This window comes from Aquarana catesbeiana, linkage group LG06 (genome assembly GCF_042186555.1).
Source record: "Aquarana catesbeiana isolate 2022-GZ linkage group LG06, ASM4218655v1, whole genome shotgun sequence".
Taxonomy (NCBI): Eukaryota; Metazoa; Chordata; class Amphibia; order Anura; family Ranidae; genus Aquarana; species Aquarana catesbeiana.
The window spans coordinates 273490573-273508211 of record NC_133329.1 but is presented as its reverse complement, the minus strand read 5'-3'; the positions used below and the strand labels follow the sequence as shown (position 1 = coordinate 273508211).

At 43.2% G+C, this 17639-nt stretch overlaps 1 protein-coding gene across 2 annotated transcripts in view; it reads right to left on the bottom strand.

Moving 5' to 3' along the window:
• Positions 1–4829, bottom strand: part of NRP2 (neuropilin 2) — a 190604-nt gene extending 185775 nt beyond the window's left edge. For both annotated transcript variants that reach the window (XM_073633367.1, XM_073633368.1), the window contains exon 1: positions 4338–4829. In XM_073633367.1, the coding sequence (XP_073489468.1) occupies positions 4338–4410 (73 nt within the window). In that variant the 5' untranslated portion in view covers positions 4411–4829. The remainder of the gene's footprint in view (positions 1–4337) is intronic.
• Positions 4830–17639: the final 12810 nt, after the last annotated feature.

The window sequence follows — 17639 nt, the reverse complement described above, 5'->3', positions numbered from 1 at the left end:
TTTTCCTTTTTACCAAGACCATATAATGAGATCAAACCTAAACACCTCACCCGATCTAAAGATGCCAATACATTATACAATTTTCCTTATAGATTTACTAAGACCATATAATGAGGTCAAACCTAAACACCTTAACCTATCTAAAGCTGGAGATACATTATACAATTTTCCTTTAGATTTACCAAGACCATATAATGAGGTTAAACCTAAACACTTTACACTATCTAAAGCTGGGCATACATTATACAATTTTCTTGTTCAATTTCCTTTAGATGTACCTTCAACTATGTAGTGCAAGAGCCTGTCTGATTGCATACAATTTGAAATTGTTTAGGTTTGACCTCATATTATATGGTTTTGGTAAATCTAAACGAAAATTGTACAAGAATATTGTATAATGTATGGACAGCCTTAGATTTTTTTTTGGTCGTATGAAAAATGTTTTAAATGTCTTTGGAACTGGGGTTTCTCTTGTGCTATTGGACATCAGCCCTTCTTTTTTCTGCAGAAAGGACTTCACTTGTATCTCCCAGCGGGAGTTTACCCCAGATGTCCCCATCCTTGACTCTCCAGCAATAAACGGGTTAACCAAGACACAGCTGTCAGCCTTAATGGGAAGAAATAAGTGTGAAAAGAAACCTACTCTGAGTGACACAATAAGAAGAGTCCCCACATGGTAAGGACAGAACATTTCTATTTCTGGAGGCCACATTACAAGACCGATCAGTAAATAGCATAAGGGATGTCCCTTGTGTAATACACTCTTCAGCTTTATGGACCATATAAATGGTCTGTACACACACACACATACATAAGTCAAAAACAAACCAATCAGCATTGACAACAACATAACTACAGCAAGGACAATAATAATAATAATAAAAAAAAAAAAAACAACAAAGGTAACAGCAAGCCCCAAAAAATAAATAAATAAACTAAATCAACAAAATAAAAAAACAACAGAATAAGATACATGTAAACTAATAGACCACAATAGATACACAAAACACGTCGCAAATAATATGAGATGAATTATATAGTTCTACAGCTTCCATCACAGTCAGGTTCCATCTGCTATAAAAAATTGACAAATGTATGCAGAAGGTTAAGCATCTGGCTCACACATAAATGCCACCCAGTCAGTGGCCATCATTCAGCTAATCAGCTTGCCTGCCACTGAGTTCAGCTGGCCCTATAGCCATATCAGTCTATTTGTCATAGTGGAGGAGGCCGATCGGTGGGGTGAACTGGGTTCAGTAATGTCCCCGAACGTCAGCCTTTCTCTTGATCAAGCTATGAGTGTGTATGTGACACAATGTATGTCCCTTTTGCTGGGAAAATATTGAATATAGGTCGATAAAGTGACAACAGTATAATTTATAGAAGGAGGGAGAGGGAGCTGGGTAGTATATCAATATTTTATTCTGCTGGAAAACAGTAATGGATTAAATATTCAGATTTGCCATCTAGAAAACAACATCCACAACTAGCCATGTTTCCCTTACTACGTCTTCCATAGATGCCACCAAAGAACTATAAGTCTTTGCATGTTCTACCAGTCTATGTGCTGAGACTTGTAGCTCCTCCATAGCTAAAAGAGCCATCATCCCTGGCAGTCAAGCAGATTACATACAAAAATTCAGCCCTCTGTGCACTAATTGTTTATTTCATATGCTAAACATAGCTGTATGACTCTAGACATAATAATATGGCTGGAGAACAATTACAATCATGGGATAGCCTGGTTCATAATATTGTAGGTGAAAATGGGGTTATAGCTAAAATCAAGACAATTCATGTCTGAGCTATCACTACCATAAGCCAGGTAAGCCAGCCTTTGATCAAATAAGAATCTTACATGCCTCTATGATCCAATTATTCCACAACATAATTCACCCAGCTAAAGCAAAATAGGTTGCTTGTCCCCGTGAGATGTGGAGAGAGCAGACAAGTTGGGTATTTGTGACTCCAATCCCCCCCCCCCCCCCCCCAGGCGTTTTTTGCTACCCTTTAAAGTTTTTAATCACATGGGGATTGTCAAAGAAGGATGATTGCCAAAGCCACTTAGCTAGCCAGGGATCATAAGATGCCATTGCCTTCCGAAATCCCCTTTCCAACACCGAGATGGATAATCCTCTTTCTGAAATCACAGGGCTCATTCTCTCTTCTGCCAGTTCTGCAAATTTGCTGTGTCTTTGCTGAGCCCCTAGCGTTGTGATCAGGGAGAGCCTTGGGTGATATGGCACCCTGAGCAGAAATACAGCTCCTCATCCTGGCACCCTCTATATTCCTAAAGGCACCCTCTATATTCCTAAAGGCAGAGCACTAAGAGCCGATAAGTCAACTCAGTGCAAAAGTTATGTAATGGTTCCAGAGCAATGCCATGTTCCCTATATGATGCCATGGTACTAGCCGGGTAATGTGATGTCAACATAATAGTGTAATGCAAATCTAGTGATTCCATGTTACTGTCAACTTAAACTTGTGCCAGTGTTGGGGAGTTATCCTTAGGAGTAAGTTAACCCAATCTACAGGTTTAGTGCTAAGAACTATGGAAGAAGCCTCTTCTCCAGGAAGGTCTTACAGACGGGAGAGAAAAATAAATAAAAGGCATGTCCCCTTTGTGAGTGACAAGCAATTGACACTGTTAAATATTTAAAAGTCCACCATCGTAGTGGTCAATGGAGGGTGCCATGTGTATGGACACCCAGGGTCACTCAGCAATACTGGCACATGGAACCCTCCATTCACCACTATGGTGGACTTTTAAATAATTAACAGTGACAACTGCTTGTCTCCCACAAAGAGTAGATGCCTTTTACTTATTTTTCTATGCCCCTGTCTGTAAGACCTTCCTGGAGAAGAGGCTTCTCCCTCCAGGAAGAATTAGATCACCATTATTAATATTTGATTTCACCCTTACCATACTGTAAAGCAGCGAGAAAGGAGACATGTTGAATATGTGAGAGGGATGTGAAGGGAAGATCTCATATTTGGTTCCTAAGTACTCAGAGCCTACTATACATTCAACTAGTGTCCCCGTCCCCCCTGCAGAATAAGTCTCCAGTAGTGTCCCCACCAGTGGATCCAGGTCTCATATGCAATGACAGCTCTGACCAAGTGCAGGCTCAGTGCTTTGTGCCCCAGAGATTGGCTACTATGTATCCTTTGTGTATAGCCATCACTTTATCTCAGCTCCTCACACTGTAACAATACAGCACTGTTTAGCTATGCAAATGAATCCACTACCTTTCATTTCCTAATCTCATTTTATGAGCCTATATAAAGCTCCAATTAGGGATTACTGCTCCCATTGATGACCTGGCATGTCCATTCCACAATTGTTGCATTTGGTAGTGCCATTGTATTTTGTGCCATGGCCACAATTAAAGGGCTAGCTTCCATACAATGGGGGCTAATCTTATTTACAAGTCAGCAAGACTTTTTACTGAAAAAAGAGAAAGGAGCGATCTCCAATTTACAATGTGGATTGAGCCAGCTGTAGGGAAGAATAGACAGATAAGCACCTAAAATACCAGACAGTGTGTGATCACAGGTCACAGGAGATTGCATTATACTGCTATATGTTATATATATGGTTATTGTAAGAACTGGTATAGGAAATCTAGTGGTTACAAGGTGGAGGATCCAGTAGACCTATCTGTTTTTTTATTTTTCTGATGTCTTAGATCCCTCTTGAATCTCCTTGTTGGTTTTAGAAGTTAGCCCCCCTGCCACCCATGACAGCCAGTATATGGAGGAATGGTATGGCCAGGAGCGCTGATCTAATCTGACTTGACTGTCCCTCTCTCTGCTGTGTTGCTATCTCTAGCAAACTGCAAACACAAGAAGAGTTCAAAACCACTTCACAGGGACCTCTGATGGTCTGAGGTTTGCACTGTTTATTTTATCTCAGCAATGTCTCTTCATTGCCTGACTTTCTACAGTCACAAGGCTCCCACTATAGCAGCACATTGGTCTGTCAATGATCTGCACTGATAACAGATCTATCACCCTCCATATCACCCATAGTGCCCCTTCTTTTCAGCTTCCATGCAATCCCTCTAATTGGAATTTCAATCAAGTCCCTATTAAATAAATATGAATGCTCTTCTAGTGGGACTGTAGGTAACTCATGGGAGACATGCACTGCTTCAAAACATGAAGAGCCTTGGAAAAAAAAGCCTTTGTAGTATTTTTAAAGCTTTGATTTAATCCAGATGTGCCATCCAGAGTGTCTCCATGTCTGAACCCAGGGAGAGGAGCAGAGGATCTGTCCTGCCTGGAGGGATGGATGGTGACAACTCCTAGAAGATGATGGGACATGGGAAGCTTACCTTTTTCACCTGAAACTTTGGATCCAGAAAAGTGCAGACAGATAACTCCAAGCAGAAAAAACAAGATATCCATTGTCAGGCTGACAACCCAAATCACAGCTGTTCTATGAGGAATCCCCTTATTAACAAGTCATTGGGTGGCTGTACACTCCTGATCCCGGCTGCGGCTATTCCTCCAGCAGTCACTTGGTGCAATGTCCCCAATGTCACTTCTCCTCCCACACTGTCCCACGACACATCGGATGGGTGACGATCCTTTATTATCGCAGATCATCGGAGCTCTCCTCCGATCAGATGGAGGCAAGAAGTTCGAGGAGATGATGGTGTGTTGTCTGTGTGATGAGTGTGATGAGTGAGTCTCCTTCCTTGTGTGTGATGAGTGAGCCTCCTTCCTTGTGTGTGATCGCTGAGCCTCCTTCCTTGTGTCTGCCTCCCTCCCAACTACTCGGCTCCCTTTTACAGAAAGAGCAGCATGTGCATGTCAGTCCGGGGACTGGGGAGAGAGGAGGAGGAGGAGGAGGAGGAGGGAGCACTGCTCCCATCTACACACAGCCCGGCCCCTTCCCTCATACTCATTACAGCGCAACTCCCAAATACCGCTTATTATAGAAAGCATAGCGGGAGAGACAGGACCGGAGACCAGCACTCCTCATCATCATTCACACTCCTCATCCACACTCCTCATCATCCACAATCCTCATCATCATCCACACTCCTCATCATCCACAATCCTAATCATCATCCACAATCCTCATCATTCACAATCCTCATCATCATCCACACCCCTCATCATCCACACCCCTCATCATCCACACCCCTCATCATACACAATCCTCATCATATACAATCCTCAACATCTTCCACACTCCTCATCATACACAATCCTCATCATCATCCACACCCCTCATCATCCACACTCTTCCTCATCATCCACACCCCTCATCATCCACACCCCTCATCATACACAATCCTCATCATATACAATCCTCAACATCTTCCACACTCCTCATCATACACAATCCTCATCATCATCCACACCCCTCATCATCCACACTCTTCCTCATCATCCACACCCCTCATCATCCACACCCCTCATCATACACAATCCTCATCATATACAATCCTCAACATCTTCCACACTCCTCATCATACACAATCCTCATCATCATCCACAATCCTCATCATTCACAATCCTCATCATCATCCACACTCCTCATCATCCACAATCCTCATCATCATCCACACTCCTCATCATCCACAATCCTCATCCACACTCCTCATCATCCACACCCCTCATCATCCACACTCTTCCTCATCATCCACACCCCTCATCATCCACACCCCTCATCATACACAATCCTCATCATATACAATCCTCAACACTCCTCATCATACACAATCTTCATCATCCACACTCCTCATCATCCACACTCCTCATCCATCGACACTCCTCATCATCTACAATCCTCATCATCCACACTCCTCATCATCCACACTCCTCATCACCCACACTCCTCATCATCTACAATCCTCATCATCCACAATCATCATCATCCACAATCCTTGTCATCCACACTCCTCATCATCCTCCTCTCATCATCCACACTCCTCATCATTCACAACCCTCATCATCCACAATCCTCATCATCCACCTCTCATCGTGGCACAGCTCTCGTCCACAATCCTCATCATCCACCCTCCTCTTACACACTCCTCGTCCATCCACCTATCATCATGGTACAGCTCTCATCCATGCTCCTCATCATCCATACTACTCATCATCCACAATCCGCATCATCCACACTCCTCATCATCCAACCTCCTCATGCACACTCCTTATTATCCACACTCCTCATCCATACACTTCTCATCATGGCACAGCTCTCATCCATACTCCTCATCATCCATACTCCTCATCATCCACAATCCTCATCATTCACAATCTTCATCATCCACACTTCTCATCATCCACAGTCCTCATCATACACACTCCTCATCATCCACACTCCTCGTCATCCACACTCATCATCCACACCCCTCATCATCCACACCCCTCATCAGCCACACTCCTCATTATCCACACCCCTCATCATCCACACTCCTCATCATCCACACCCCTCATCATCCACACCCTTCATCATCCATACTCCTCATCATTCACACTCCTTATCCATCCACCTCTCATCATGGCACAGATCTCATCCAGCAACTCAGGAAACAGATTCTACACCATTAACAACCCGAACATCCAGCAACCCTCTCCTCATATCTCTTGGATTCCTTTACAAAGCGATCTCTATCTATAAAATCTGTATATATATATATATATATATATATAATACTTTTCAAAGGGATCTCTACATATATATAAGGGGCCCTAAATCTGTATATATATATATATATATATATATATATATATATATATATATATATATCTGTACATATACCATATAGCTATATACTAAAGAAGCAGTGCAATTCAATAACACAATCCATCATCCCTATCCTTGTAATCACCATTGATACATATAGGGGGATCTATACAATTGTCTATATATACTGTATATACACACATCTTAATCTATAGGATCAACAATCCAATAATGCATTCCAACAGCCCCGTCCTCATCTCTTAGAAAGGGGTCTATACTGTTCATGTATAAAGGGATATATACATATATAAGGGATCCTTTATATATATATATATATATATATATATATATATATATATATATATATATATATTACACACACACACACACAGGCATATGCAAAATCTAAATAACCAACAAGCAGCACAATCCAAAAATGCGATTGAGCCCCTCCCCCATGCATTATTATGGAAAAGGCTTTCACAGGTACAGCATAATGCACAGACAGATCTCTACAGAATAAATCGTCACATGTGTAGGAGGTAGAATAATAACGGAAGCAATGAATATATGTAGCAGTTTCACAGGGACTGCACAGCCAAGAAGAGAATGCAAGTCATCTGCTGTAACAAAGGGAATGATTGGGTTTGTGTATTCAGCAATACTGGCATTCATATAAGTGTAAAGGTTCAGTATGTGTATAAAGGACTACTATAGAATAAAATACATTCTGGTAACTGGATGTGACTAATGCCTGTAATGATAGTATTTCGTTGAAAAATTCCTTTTTCTATTACTTTCACATGCCTGTATTTACATGATTCCCCACATTTACATGCAGAACAAGCTGTCCAGCAAAATCGACAGTTTTATCATGCCCTTCATGCCCCGGGCAGTGACGTCAAACCCCATCATGCCCCATGCGGTGACGTCATACTCCATCATGCCCCGTGCAGTGACGTCATACCCCATCATGCCCCAGGCAGTGACGTCATACCCCATCATGCCCCGGGCAGTAATGTCATACCCCATCATGCCCCGGGCAGTGACGTCATACCCCATCATGCCCCGTGCGGTGACATCATAAGGGGCAGGCCTCCGGTGACCCCGTCCCCATGCCAATATAAGTAGTGGCACACCGCACACTCAGCATTAGAATGGGAGAGCGTGTCGAGCCAACATTGGAAGAAGAACAGAGGGAGAAGGCAGTGGAGAAGACAGCAATAAGATAGCGGAGAAGACCTGGCAGAGGCAGAAGACAGCGGATGGAGGGAGAAGAACCGGAGAGGGAAGAAGAACCGTCAGAGGCAGAAGACATCAGCGGACGGAGGGAGAAGACCTGCAGAGGGAAGAAGAACCGTCAGAGGCAGAAGACATCAGCAGACGGAGGGAGAAGACCCGCAGAGGGAAGAAGAACCAGCAGAGGCAGAAGACATCAGCGGACGGAGAAGACCCGCAGAGGGAAGAAGAACCAGCAGAGGCAGAAGACAGCGGACAGAGGGAGAAGAACCAGAGAGGGAAGAAGAACCGGCAGAGGCAGAAGACATCAGCGGAGGGGGCAGAAGTGCCGGAGAGGGGAGAAGAAGTCATAAGAGACCCCGGAGCTACCGAATAAATTACTTTAAAAACCTGTGTACTGTGTTTTATTTTTGACACTTTTTTTAGGTGAATGGGTAGGGGTACAATGTACCCCATACTCATTCACATAGGGTGGGGGGCAGGGATCTGGGGAGCCCTCTTGTTAAAGGGGGCTTCCAGATTTCAATAAGCCCCCCCCACAGACCCCGACAACCAATGGCCAGGGTTGTCAGGAAGAGGCCCTTATCCTCATCAACGTGGGGATAAGGTGCTTTTGGGCGGGGGGGGGCGCATGCAGCCTGGTACGGTTCAGGAGGGGGGGGGGGGCGCTCGCTCGTCCCCACCCCCTTTCCTGACCTGTCGGGCAGTGTGCTCGGATAAGGGTCTGGTATGAATTTTGGGAGGACCCGTACGCCGTTTTTTTGCTGTGGGGGGTTCCCCTTAAAATCTATGCCAGGCCGAAGGACCTGGTATGCTCTTGGAGGAGGAACCCATGCTGGTTTTTTTTTTTTTTTTTTTTTTACATGTGCATGGAGTTCCCCCTAAAGATTTATACCAGACAATGCCTAGTATTGTTGGGGATCAAAAATGGATCCCTGTTCATTGAAGTCGGACTTCAAGTCACAGGGCAAAGTCGGATCCACAGTCATTGGACTGTCAAATCGCGGCAAAATCGCGCAACTTTGAAGTCGCGCAAGCGTGAAAGGGGCCTTAGAGTTTAGGACAAAACATATAAAACTGGCATTAATGTGACCTAAAACTCTTTTTCAAAAAAAAAAAAAAACCCATGCTGTTTGAAAAGTGCATGCTGGAGTAAACATGGCCATACATGTGTATTCCATTTCTCTTGTTTGTCCCCCACCAATCCTAATGGGCTGAATGAGAGAAGAAATCGATTGATTCCTCCATCCACGCCGTGAGAAATACCTGATGCCGACTATTGTATTCTGCAGCCACTGCTTTAGCAGCTGCCGGATACCTGAATAGTGTCTGCATCTGATTGGATGCAGGTGCTGGTTGGCCAAAAATTTTCCAACTGGCCCCTCCCACAAAAATCAATCAAAGTATTAACTTTTGTTGAGTGGAGGGATGCTAATAGGGCCACCCACAGCTCAAAATTTGGCAATTCAGCAGGAGCTGGATGAAATTCAAACAATGTATGACTATCTTCAGGGCCAGTTCACACCACAGAAATGCATGCCAGATGCATTTTTTCTTTTCTTCATTTTTTTTTCCGGTGTAATGCATACCGGTGAATTTTTGATGTGTTCCGGTGTGTTTTTTATGCGGAGGGAGAAGACCCGCAGAGGGAAGAAGAACCGGCAGAGGCAGAAGACAGCAGACAGAGGGAGAAGAACCAGCGCTAGGGTCACCGGTTCAAATCCCAACCACAACACTAACTGCCTGCAGACTGCATGTTCTCCCTGGGCCTACCTGGGTTTCTTCCGGGTACTCCAGTGTCCTCCCACACTCCAAAGACATGCTGGTAGGTTAATTGGCTTGAATCTAAATGGGTCCTAGTATGTGTATGTATGAATGTGAGTTAGGGACCTTAGATTGTAAACCCCTTGAAGGCTGCGATTGGTGTGAATGTACACTATGGGGGTTATTTACAAAAGGCAAATCCACTTTGCACTACAAGTGCACTTGGGAGTGCAGTCGCTGTAAATCTGAGGGGTAGATCTGAAATGAGTGGAAGCTCTGCTGATTTTATCATCAAATCATGTGCAAGCTAAAATGCTCTTTTTTATTCTCCTTGCATGTCCCCCTTGGATTTACAACAACTGCACTTCCAAGTGTACTTGCAGTGCACTTGTAGTGCAAAGTGGATTTACCTTTCGTAAATAACCCCCTATATATGTAAAGAGCTGCGTAAATTGACGGTGCTGTAAAAGTACCTGTAATAAATAATAATAAATTACAGCACAGTTCCGTGCATAAAAAAATGCAGAACATTCTACCTTTGTTGACTGTAGTGGAACCCACTGCAATGGTGTGAACTTTGCCTTTGGAATCCATGTAACCTACTGTCCATGTGTTTTTTTGATGCAGAAAAAAAAAAAAAAAAAACGCACTGAACTGCATGTGGTGTGAACCAGTTTTTAATTTGTATTCCATTTGAAGTTACATATCTGCCTAGGGCTATCTTGTATACAAAAGTGACGATGCTGCTTTGAGATTTCAAGGAGGAATAAATAGAGCTGTCACCCTGTTAAAAGAAGTGCAAAAATAAAGATGCCTTGGCAGGATCAACAGGTAATAAAATGTTTAAGGAGCACTTAAAAAAATCAGAACCGCTGTGTTAAAGTGGGCGTAAACTCCCATGCATGACTTTTACCTATAGGTAAGTAGGTAAGCATATAGTAAGTCTTACGTATAGGTAAAGTAAATATCTCCTAAACGCGCACCATTTAGGAGATATTTACTTTTGATGCAGCCGCTGACGTCACTGGCCCATGCATACCGTGCCGTTCCTTCAGAGTTCTGTGCCCTGAACTTCGGCTCCCGCACGCATGCGCGGGAGTGACGTCATCTTGGTTTCGGCCACACACACAGATGGAGTCAGGGCCGTCTTTAATATTGATTGGACCCTGGGCAAAAATTTTCTTGGCCACCCCCCATGCAATTTCACTCTCCACCTGCTCTGAGACATACAATAAATAGCAGCTAGACTTAAAATCAGTTTACTGTATCAGATCAGGCAGCAATTGAGATTGGTTGTCAGTAGTTATAGCATATCATTACTGCTTACTGACTGGTTGCTAGAGGTTACAACACACATTACGGCTCACTGATTAGTTGGTAGAAGTTACAGCACATCATCTCCTCACTGCAGGGGAGCATGATTTACACATGAATGCCGCCTTCATATACATATCAATGCCGCCGACCGCAGCTATTTACTTAGTAATGCCGGTTATGTGCATGTAAACACAGGGTCTGCAGGTGAGTCATCTGTACACAACAATAGGGTAGAGCTGGGCAGCATTAGTAGCAGCACTTCACACTGAGATATCAGGACACAGCAGAGGACTAAAACTTCAGGGGACAAGGGAATTTAAACTGGGATAGTTGGCAAGTATGAGGCAGCTACTTTGGGCCCCACAACAATGACAGGGCCCAGGGCAGCTGTCCCTTTTGCCCTGCCTTAAAGACGGTCCTCCACGAACCCAGAAGGAAGACTGGGTGAAGATAGAAGCACTTTTATCGGTGACAGTGCACCACTGGACGTAAGTTTCACATACGATACTAGCACATTATGTATTATTATGTATTATGTATTATTATTATTATTATGTATATTATGTATTATTATGCATTATGTATTATTATGTAATATTGTATTATTATGTATTACCTTGAAGGATTTAAAAAACAAAAACAGCAGTTTACTACCACTTTAATGCTAGTGACAGACGTCATCTTGTATGTCATTTTTAATTTTGCTTTAAAAGCATTCCAATATCCTGGAACATATAAAAGAGGTGTTTGTACGGTAAAATAAAAAGCTTGCATTGGTCATAAGCTCTTGTGTAGTTGTTTACTTTTTGAGGAAAAAGGCAATTAGAAAATGCTTAGCCAGTGTAATTCACAGCAGATGTCGGCACATGTAACAGATTGCTAGCTACTTGTATGTGTTAAAGTTTTGTGTTTGTGTGTTTCCAATACAAGCATCCCTAACTGCCTGTGCAGGGTATGTGCCCCGTACTCCACTGCGAGATGCTTGGAAATACAGCACTCGGAGAGGATTTGTGATATTGACACAAAGATTTGAAAAATCCAATACCCAATAAATAACTTGAAATTGGTTCCTTTTTACCACTGCAAGCTATACTGACACAAAAATAGACTTGAGTGTTTTGTGCGCACAATAGGCTTCCATTTGATGGCATTTCAGAGTCAACTGAAAACCCTTTCATCAATGAAAGCTTTCCGATCTCTGTGAGAATAAAATATCTTCAGAGTCATAGCCCTGCTGCATGTTTATTACAAAAAATAGCCTTTACACTCTCCGTTTGGCAGAAATAGTCTAAATTCCATGCATGCTATTGGGTCCTCTGTGACAGATTTTCAGTGGTGCCCCTCAGAAAGGGTGTTTAAGCTAAATTTACATAGCAGAGTCTGTGCTATTCCTCCCTTATATATAAAAAACGTATGGGCCAAAGGGGTCTTCAGTGTAACATCATGATCTAAATTTAAAATTTTATATCCTGAAGCAACCCGGTTTTGACAGTCAAGATTTAATAAAACTGGTGGACAGGTGCGGCCCTACTACTAGGCGAACTGGGGCGCACTGCCGACTGGGGCACAGCCACGGCTTGTGGTTTCACTGCTCTATAAATATGAAGACAAAATTGGAAAAAGAGAAATGCCTCTAAGTGTACACTGTAACATAGTTTAATAAGCTCATAATTGTAACAACTCACATAATGTAAAACACAGGAAGGCTCATCAATGATAAAACCCCATGGAATGGTCACCAATGCACTGCAGGGGACACTGGAAAATTCCGGATGTACATCACTGCCAGAGACGTGGAGCCGGCCAAGGCTAACTGTCAGCAGGGTCGAGGGTTGGAACACTCCATGGACCTCACCGTTAGCATGGGAATGTCACTGCAGAGGAGATGTGATGCGTTTCCGGACAAGCTCAATGTGTGGAACTGCAAGAGCACTCCTTTCTCAAGCTGGAGGAGAGAGAACTATTGGAGCCTTATAAGTGGATCCTGGAGACAGGCTCTAAATATCGTGGCACTACAGAATCCCCTGCCGTGCAGTGGCAACCATTTCATGGGATTTGATCATTGATGAGCCTTCCTGTGTTTTACATTATGTGAGTTGCTACCATTATGAGCTTATTAAACTATATTACAGTCTACACTTAGAGGTGCGTCTCTTTTTTTCCATTTTGTCTTCACATTTATAGAGTCAGCTTCTGCTTTTGACTCAAATGTTGAAGTTTTATTTTTTTTTGAGGGGGAGGGGTGCAAGTAGCTGGTCTTGACTAGGGTTCAAAGTAGTCTAGCACTGGTCCTGCTGGTGGACCAGCTGGCCAAAGAATGACCTTTGGCCAAAAAATGGTGTAATGTTGCTGCTGACTCAAAAGTCCCAGTTTACTAAATCCGACTATAGACGGTTCGAATCTTGGCTGAGATTTGAACCATGTATGGGCAGGCTGATTGTACCCAAGTTGATCTACTTGGGTACAACAAGCATATCGTATTTTTCATGCAAAAAATGCTAGTGGCTATTATAGTTGCTAGCAGCAAACACTGTGTTCTACCAGCAGTACGCCCCCCCCCCCCCACCCCCACCGGGAGAACACAATGGCTCAGCGGGAGGGATTCCCCCATCAACATTACTTGGCAGACTCAGTGGCATTACTTAGTTATCTCCAAGGGTGGAGGGGTGGCATTCTGATCACCACTGTAAAGGGGGAATTCCTTCCACTGGCTGCCAAAGTAAGGGACCTTCTTCCCACTGACCTTTAGGCTGGGTTCACACTAGTGCGCATTGGATGTGGTTTGTCCACATCCAATTCGCATGACAGGAGATTGTGACTGGCTCACTATGGAGCCGGTTCACATATCTCGGTGTGGCTGCCGAGCGGATTGCACAGAGGTCTTGTGCGTCTTTGGCTCCGTTTCAGGGCCGAATTCAGCATGCAGCTTATGTGTGAACCCCGCCTTAATGATTCGGTTTTAGCAGAGGTTCCTGGAGACCTTACAATCAAAAGCTGCACTAGACAGTAGATCTTGGGCAATCTAACAATGATACCTTTTTATCATTTACTAAGAGTGGTGGTGGTAGCACAGTCATTGCTGGTTGGGGACTCACTAAAGATGAGCTCACCTCTTACCATGGTCATGGTAATATACATATTCTGAGCATAATTACCTTACCTCACTGGAGCAAGTGGGTATGTATTTCTTAAATTAATAACATTTATTTTTTAAAGTCCCTCCTGATTATTGTAAATGATTTAAGCTCACAAAAGTATCACTATATATATATATATATATATATATATATATATATATATTTTATAACCAGTATAATTAATTTGCTTTCCTATGTTATATGATTTCTTTATACAAAAATTATGTTAGGCAGAGTTCAGTTTTAATTATCTATAGGAACAATAAATACATTTAAGTAACATAATAATATAATAATGGTATTAGTATAGATATTGGTATTATTGGTAAAGGTGATTCTGTTGGTTGCAAAATGTTTCTGGCGGGGGGGGGGGGGGGGGGAGGGGGATATCTACTGTGCCATGGGCTTAAGTGTTAATTTATCCTATAACAACCAATCAAACCTCACTTTGCTGAAGTCACAGCAGAACAAGACAGATAGTAATTGGTTGCTATGGGTTACTGCACTTAAGAATAGTGCACGTAGGAAAAGATTTCATGATTGATCATGGCTTTGGATAATGTGTTACTACTACCCCTGGGAGGTCATCAGCACTGAGCATTGGTTAGGATTGAGGTGAACTGTTAAGCTCAAAATAACTTGGATGCGTCAGTGTAAATTCTTTATTTTCTTTACGCTGAGAACAGCAATCAATATCACATTAACTGCAACATTGTGAACCTAATGCATACAAGAGATTATATGAAGCAAATTCTTCATGGCGTGAGATAATCCAGCCGTTTCATGAGTTAAGGATGGCAGCTGTTCATGGCAGTGCTGGTGTCAGATATTATGTTTATATCTCTCTTTTTTACTTTCTGACCTCTAGACTCCTGACATAGTTTTTCTGAAGCTAAGGTCACATTGCAGCTTCCCATACAGAGAAAAGTTTATTTTAAACTGTACAGCCCATCCACACATTGCACCCCATTCTTGGCTCTTTGCCTTTATCTAATGTTTTTTGTTATCTCTCCTGCTCTTTGATTTTCTCTGATGTAAGCAAATTCTGCGATCATGCAATATATTTTTGTATCACTGATCTATCATTTTGGCACAGTTTGCGTGAGGATGTGACAGATCTTGAAAGTTTCCAGAAAAGTCTCCCAAACCACAGCTTTCCTGCTTAGATATACACACATTGACTGAAGCTGAAAAAGGGGAAGTCAAACAGGCGCCAGTAGTTTGCAAATCAACCATTGCAATGGTGATGTCGCCTGCAAATGGCATGTTAATATGTACATATGTGCACATACTCTCTCTTTATCTCCCTTTCTCCTTTTCTTTAGTATATACACTGTATATACAGTGTATATATGATCTCTTTGCAGTCACTTATCTATTGCAGGGCAGGAGTGACTCATGCTACTTTAGTATATATATATATATCTCAAAAGGTTACTCTCATAGGTACGCAGAAGTGAAATTGATATTAAGCCTCCTAGCTTCTTCTTGCAGTCACTGCTCAGACCTTAAGCTTGAGTCTTTAGTCGTTCAGACCGATTCACAGCGACACTGTGCTACAAACTCTATATCTATCTCTATGTCACACTTTCGCAGTTTTCTGCTGCACTTGTCCTCACCTTGACCTCTGGGCAGTGGATCTCCTGTCTCCTGGATCTCCTGTAGGCTGTTTTATATATATATATATATATATATATATATATAAATGTAGCACCCTGTAGTTTAGGCAGGGAGCTCCTTACAAATGTACTTGCCAGGAGTAGTTATCCTGGTTGATTGATAGAAATCTTTTGATTCCTCCCTAAGTTTGGTCTTGTTGCACTTTTCTCTTTTACCACTAGGTGGCCGGGTACTTGGTGGTACTAGACATGAGAAGGGAAACCAAAGGTCAAGTTATGGGTGTGCGGGGTATCCCAGCCAATGGACAGGGGTTTTCTTGAATCCCTTGGCCTGCTGGGAGAACCTATATATTCGGGTGGAGTCAGGTGATCTATGTTCTGTGCCACCTAGACGGGTGTCTGGGTGGACGTGTGCAGTGTGCTCCAGGCTGCTAGGCCAAAGATTGGGCCTATCCTGGGGGCATCTGGCTGCTAGGCTGTCTGAGGGCCTATCCAGAAGTGAGAGAGCAGCACAGGGTTGGGATTGCGGCTTGCAGTCCAACCAGAAGTGACGGTTCCACCGGGTGGAGAACCTGTCAGTGGTCGGAGGTAGAATAGAAGCTGTCGCCACAAAGGGACCAACCACCTTATTACCAGGGACCACAATGAGTAACTGAAGCAAGTACTGGAGCAGCATTCTCACCGAACGGGCACAGTGGAGAATTAGGACCAGCGGAGGTAAGGCTTGCAGAGCAGCCTTGTGTGTCAAGCTAACAACTGAGCCGGTCAGCAGGGGTGAAGCTTGAGAAGTATCTGGAGTGCCAAGCTAGAGACCCAGCAGCGAAGCATGGGTGACGCTCGAGGGAGATATCACCACAAAGATTGGAGGAGCTCAAGGGATTCAGAGTCAGTAAATCAGAGAGTCTAGTGAGAGACCGGGAGCTCAGTGTTGAAGAACTACAAGAGGCAGTTGTAGTGAAGCTGAAGGAACTGTTACCTTTGAGTTAGAAACTGTTAAAGACTGTTGCCATAGGAGTTAGCATTCCTGCATGTGCAGATGTGGCACCTTGCTGGGGCCTTTCTCTGCACCTCTGTCCTCCAACTGAAGTCTCGAAGTCTGCCAATTGAATATACAGCTACTTAAGGGTGTTCAGGTCCTAACCCTCCTTCCCCCCAAAATAAAAAAATGACTGTCAAGAGAAATAAAACCTCTTTTACATCCAAGAAGTGTCTGGCGCCCAATACCTTTGTCCACCTTGCACCCACTATGCCTCACAACCCACCACATACAGAAGGATGTCACCTATCTTTTGGCCTGGAAAGTTCTCATTAGACTGGACAAGGCCAGAGATTTTGCTATATATATAGACTTAGCTTCATATGGAGAGTTCTGACAGATTCACGCTAAAGCCTCTTAAGAAACCCTTGCAGGGGTCTTTTCTGCATCATGCTGATACATGTTAAGCATTCTGCTACCTGGCCATTTAGTGGCCCATTTATAGCCGCAACTGTTTTGAGTGCAGTCTTTCCCTCAAGACAGTGTCCAACTGTCATTACCACCAGACCTCAGTCTTGTCAGATCTCCCATTGGTAGAACCAGAAAAACCTGGATACATGCTCCTTGGGTGTCTGCACAGCCTGACTGCCCTGACTGACTGGATACTACTCTATTTTGTCTGCAACACAAACCTGTCTTAAATCAGTCTCACAACTGTTCAGGGAATCTTTCACTGTCAAAACAGTCTCTCCTTCCCCATTTCTATCTGCAACTTTATATAGTGGCGGAGAGTGCTTTTGTCACAATATATATATATATAATTTCTTACCTTATATGGAAAAAGGGGATCTTAAAGCGGGGTTCCACCCAAATTTTTA